Raw genomic sequence first — 5,938 nt, forward strand, 5'->3', positions numbered from 1 at the left:
GACAAAAATCTGTGGTTTCCCAACTCTACTATGTAACAGACTGATTAAATTAGCTTTATCTGGTTTTACTAGCTGAAACAAAGTCTTTAAATCACAACTTTGTCTGATGCAACATTTATTTTAAACAAAGGTTTTAATGATTTGATCAGAGCCTACTACGTCATGAAGGGAACCACAGAAACTTTTGTTTAAGCTATTTGTGCTGAAAATGTCTTGTTTTGTTTATACATGCGATGTTTCCCTGTGATGTGTGTTTTCATGTACACAAACCCCTACGCCTGCATGTGTTTTCCTCRCTCCACTAACTCTTTCCAATCCTCCTCTCAGGCTCCTGTTTGTGTCCTGGCAGACACATGGTCAGGAAGAAATAAAAGCTTCAGTTCAGGTGAGCGTTTTGAACTTTTGCTGCGGTTGTCCAAGCTTATTGTTTTCTTTTCCTTTTTACTGCCTTGAGTGGTAACTTTGAGCTTTGTTTTACAGCCCCCCACCCAGCTGACCTCTGGACTCAGTCCTGGCGGTGGCGCTTTGCAGCCGGTGGGCTGGCTCAGTCTGAGAGTTGGCTGGTAATGAAGTCCAGCATGAGGCAGTGGTGGAAGCTGGCGCTGGTGGCCATGCTGGCCTGGGTTCTCGTTTTTTTCGTCCTCCTCTCTTACTTCTTGGATACTCGTGCCAATGAGCCTCTGACCTCCAGCGGCTCTTTGCTGTCTCAGCACCCTGACACCCGCCGGCTAACCTCCATACAAGCCTCCAATCTGCAGCACTCCGTTTTGGGATCAAGACCTACAATGTATATCAGAGAAACGCCAGGTTTTGGCTCTTTAAGCAGCTCCTCAACCCCAGAGACCAGTGTGGAGGTCAGTCAAAGCCCGAACGAGGCTCCCTATGCTACTTACGGTAGCCAGGAAGTAAACCACCGGGACTATTTGGACCCACAGAGCCTAGCTGCCTGGTCTTCCTTCGGTACAGAAAATGTAGAGAACCAGGGCTTTCACTCAGATCCTGCAGTCCAGAGTCGTGAGAGAACATCACTGATCACAGAGTATCCAAACCACGATGATACAACTCCTTACCACGACGGTGATGAGGAGGACGATGGGAATGAAAACGAGGAGCTCGGAATCAGAAGGAGGGCTCCAAGGGCCAAGAGGGCGGGCGGTGACTCCGCCAATCTGGATGAATATCATTTCTCCAAGTTTGACTCGGTGGTGCATCGGCTGTGGAGAGGCCGCGTGTCCGCCAACATGCTGAGTCCTCGACTGCAGCAAGCCATGAAGGAGTACATGAGTGCCAACAAACACAGTGTTTCTTACAAGGGACATCGCAAAACCAGCCAGAGTGCCAAGGATATGCTGTGCCAAATGAAAGCCCAGGCACAACTGAGAACTCTGGATGGGTCGGAGGAGCCCTTTTCCTCTCTCGGCTGGGTTGACTTTGTGCCGCCTCTTCCCCTGGAGAGGCTGAGCAGGCGTCAGGAGAAGAGCAGCCTGAAGACCTGCGCCGTGGTCACATCTGCTGGTGCCATGCTGCGCTCACGACTGGGGAAAGAAATCGGTAAGTGATGAAAACAAACATTGATTTTCACTTTTTGTGAACTACRCTGCTAAATTCTACAGCTATCAAATGTTGCCTGATGCTGTGCTCTGTATGATCTGGACACATTGGAGTTCAGACTTTCAGAAAACCTTTTAAATTTGTTCGTTTCTCACACTCTGCTGACATATACTGTGTCAGGACACCTGGTAAAACTAGCCTACTCTGATTGGTTCCATGTGTTGTCTGACGATAAAGCAAGTTGGAAGAAAAATCAGCTCATCAACATGACATTTTAAGATCACACACAGTCAAAAAACCTGCAAAAAAAATCTATATTTTTCTAAATGTTTTGAGCAAAAATACCTCATTGTGTCCAAATTATACAGGAAAGATTATCAAACGTGAAATCAGAATTTTTCTGGTTCTCCTTTGTCTCGTCATTTAATTTTTTATAATTTTTTGTGACTTTCCATCTGTCAGAAACACCCAGGAAGCACCTCAAATGAAATTTGGTTAAAAGAAAACAGCACGTGCCGAAGGTTTTAAGSAAATGAGTGGATTAATCTTTAATTCTGTTTTGTTGATGCAGCCGCAGTATCGTTGCAAAAGTTTGAGTGAAACCTAATTTCTTTGTGATTGGTATGGAAATTGGGCAAGAAATGTAGGGATTTTTTCAAATGTATGCAAACAAAATGGAAATGCAGAAAAGACAGACTTGAGTTTGTGCAAATCTAACCAGCTTTAATGCCAACATTTGTTAAGATCTTTTTTTTCCTACAATTGAGACTTCTATAAACAGGGTTTCTTATATGGGCTTTAGTCTTCAAGAGGAGTCTTTTTGATTTCTTGAAGGTCATCTTTAAGAACATCTTTTGATCATTCAACATGATCATGACTATAAACATACATATTGTGGATATCATGGTTTTTAGGAAGGCCCGTTTCCTAATGCTGCTGAAGTTCTTTTTATTACATTTTCTGCCTGACTCCAACCCCACTGGCTGTAGTCCAACCTCAAACCATTATATTTTCAGCTTTCCACTTTACAGAATTTACTCTCCATTCTATCAGTTTGTTGACATTTTTCTAAGGACCTCAGTAAATCTATACCAAGATATACTAAGTTTTTGGCCCGTACTTTAAAGCAACAATTCAGGGGTCGGATTTATAAAACTGGCGTACGCACAATTTGAGCCCAGAAACTAGCGTACGCCACTTTTTACGCCAAGGTTGTGATTTATAAAATCCAAACTTGACGTGAAAATGTGCGGTGCCTCACACCTCTGACCCATGCGTATGCTCATTTTGGAGACGGGAAACTGCGACACAGATGGTGAAGTGAGGAATTAGAGCCACACTGTGTAATGATCACTGTCAGAGATTTAATTTCACTTCATAATCAGACTTAGATTTTTATTCAACTTTATCATCAGCTTTCTTAACAGTATTTATGCTTCTGCTGCTGAGCCATGAGGACCTTTGAAATAAAAAAACTTAAGTATTAAATAAAAGTTCCCGTGCGCAACTCCATTCATCTGCTTCCTCCTCAGACGACCCTGACCCACAGACCCCTCCCTGACCCACAGACCCCTCCCCAATAAGAACAGCAGGACAGCAAAAGTCACGCTTTGGATACACGCGCAGGGTGCATCCACCTCGCCAGTGTGGATGTTATAAAACTTCACGTTTAAAGTCTGTATTTGTTACGCGGGAAGGGGGTGCGTGTGTGTGTGTGTGTGTGTGTGTGTGTGTGTGTATGTGTGCGCGCGCAAGGGGCTGTCTGCCGCAGATAACAGAGCAGGCAGGAGGGGGAGAAGATGAGGAGAAGAGCGGTGGACTTATTTCTAATTTTATCTGACTTATTTAATTTAATTTTTTTTGTTTATATCGTCCTGCAGGCTCTGAGGGAAAATTAATTTGAAGCTGAGTTTTTTTGTAAAAATCGTTAGATTACTCTAAAGCAAAATGAGGGAAAATCTGTGTGAGTTACAGACATTCTGTTCACGTGAGCAGYCGTCAGTCAGCACCTGTCAACTTCCAGACACAGAGCGTGTCTGAACCAATCACTTTTGTTGGCCTTGATCAGCTGACTGATTTAAATACATCTTAACATTCATGAGGTACTTTACATTGACTGTTTATGGTTGAGTGTGGGCGTGTAGAGGGTAGAACCTGAGGCGGGACCTCGTGTGCAAACTCTGACGTGTGGCTGTGGTTTATAAATGAAAGGTGCGCAAAAACATGTGTACGCACAGTTTTATAAATCTGAATTTTTTTTGCGTACGCCATTTCCGCCTTTTGGCCATACGTTCACTTTTATTATGGTTTCCTCGCAATCCTTTATAAATGAGACCCCAGATCTTTTGGAGTGAGGGTCTGTGGAAAAGTTCTGAGCAAGGATGATCTTTGTAGATGGCTTGTTACAACCTTAGAAATTTATGGCAATTATTGTAACATAAAATCAAACAATTAACCACTTAAGTTGATGTCAGTAGAAACTGAGTTTATTTTACAAAAAATAAAATAAAATAAAATAAACAAACACAGGGAAGCTTTAAGCTTCAGGGCCTCCAAGGCCAAAATAACAAACAAAACAGCCCCTTCTTTATATAAAATAAAATGTCACTATCTAAATGTAAATAAAAAAAGTACAAGGGCTGAGCTCCCTGGCTGTCCACAAAACAGGAGAAAAGGTCTGGAACAAAAATGGCAGAGAACCCCTACCAGCTTCCCCTGTGAAGACAAAAACACATACACTTTTAGTATATACACTTAATGGCTCACACAGTAATTGTTCACATTATGTTATAAATTCAACTTCACCACACAGACAAGATCACTGCAGATCAAGGTCCAGACAAAAAGGGGCTTGACATCTCTGAGATGAAGTTCTTTATGGAGTGGTAAACGAGCAGCAACACATATCACCTGTGGCAGCCAGGTAGACCTGAAACACAGAGGAGAAAGCTCTCTCATAAAGAGATTCCCTAGATGTCAGTGACCGTAACATGGCTCTTTAMATAACTTGCAGAAAGTGAATTTATTTTCTGACAGAATTGATGATTTACCAAATTGTCCAAGTGGGTCCAGGACCAAAGGAGATTGTTGTCTTAAAAGGGACCCATGCAAAATCCTCTTTTTTAGTCCTTAAATGCATTTTGTTGTGTACTTGGTGTTCCTAAGAGTTCAGAAAAGTTGAATTTAGTCTCACCCAGTGCTGTGTATATCTTAATATTCTATTTGGGTCATATTTTCCAGTTCGTTCAGTTCTCTTTATACTCTATTATGCATTTTGAGCATTAATGTCCATGTATTTGCTGCAGAACCAATTTTGCGAATCTGTAGTTCTGCAGGTTCGTTGTCTTCATTCTCCTCTCGCTCTGGGTCTCCAACATGTAAGGCTGGATGGACAAGTCTTCTGCTGTTGACATCTTTTAATTAGTGCTGCATGGGCACATTATCACATAATCAAGTTAACGCAGCCGACGCTTAACGGGTACTTTTCAAAAGCGTGATTTAGCAGTTATGTATTTCTTTATATTTCTCCGTCAGATCTCTCTTCACTGGGCAGCTAACAGACACACACAAGCCCAGTGGTTATGGCGGGGAGGATCTTGGTCACTATTGGATTTAAATGGCACTTTGTCGCGCGTCTCAACCAATGAGAGTTTTGTTGTTGAGCCGTTGCATGGCAATTCGCAGCCACTCTCGTGAACTCGGTCGCACTGCAGCCAGGGCAGAAACTGCAAAAATATCTTGAGATTAATCGTGATTAAAATTTTAAATCTATGCCCAGCACTACTTTTAATCAGTTTGTAAATAAAAAGTTTCTGCACCGCTGGATAATAACAACAAAAATGGCCAAATGAGTTCTTCTCAGATGCTCCTCAGAACACTGGTGAAAGAGGGGCTTGTGGAGCTACATTAAGGAGGAATTCAGACCAAAGAAATGCAGTTCCACTTTATATAAACTACGATTGAAACATGAAGTAAATGTGAAAAGGAATAATTTAAAGAGGCAATATCATGTAAAATCAACTTTTTAGAGTTTTATATCATGTTATAATGTTATACTCTCATAAAAAACATGCCCAAAGCCTTGCTTTGACTCATTCATGCATGTTTGAGAAATCCAGCGTTTTTAGGAAGCCATGCTGAGGAGCAAAACGACAGGTGGGGACCAGAAACGCCTTTTGGTACCAGAAATACCCCTGGGACGTGTCTTTAAGCCGAACTTCCTCATGGCAGAGCGCACTCCCTGCCCCCCTCCCCACACACCCCGCCCATGACTCCTGCAGGCTCTCGGGTCAAAGTGAAAGTGAAACCTAACTGTCTGCTGAGCTCTCAACAGTAGTTCTCACTCAGTGAAGCTCTTTTCAGATTAATTGAGGAAATGTATTTTCAG

The 5,938-nt window shown here is 42.4% G+C and overlaps 2 protein-coding genes across 2 annotated transcripts in view; one reads left to right on the forward strand and one right to left on the reverse strand.

Annotated features, from left to right (window-relative positions):
* Positions 1-327: 327 nt before the first annotated feature.
* The window catches only part of st6gal2a (ST6 beta-galactosamide alpha-2,6-sialyltranferase 2a), a gene marked incomplete at its 5' end in the record, with an annotated part of 40,351 nt that continues 34,740 nt past the window's right edge, over positions 328-5,938 (forward strand). The window contains 2 exon segments of the mRNA XM_014011650.1: positions 328-385; positions 481-1,551. Coding sequence (XP_013867104.1) covers positions 567-1,551 — 985 coding nt within the window.
* tmtops2b (teleost multiple tissue opsin 2b) overlaps positions 3,993-5,938 on the reverse strand; it is a 62,305-nt gene continuing 60,359 nt past the window's right edge. Inside the window, exon 4 of the mRNA XM_014011652.1 lies at positions 3,993-4,480. Coding sequence (XP_013867106.1) covers positions 4,427-4,480 — 54 coding nt within the window. The 3' untranslated portion in view covers positions 3,993-4,426. The remainder of the gene's footprint in view (positions 4,481-5,938) is intronic.

The sequence above is a fragment of the Austrofundulus limnaeus genome, unplaced genomic scaffold (assembly GCF_001266775.1).
Source record: "Austrofundulus limnaeus strain Quisiro unplaced genomic scaffold, Austrofundulus_limnaeus-1.0 Scaffold83, whole genome shotgun sequence".
Lineage (NCBI taxonomy): Eukaryota > Metazoa > Chordata > Actinopteri > Cyprinodontiformes > Rivulidae > Austrofundulus > Austrofundulus limnaeus.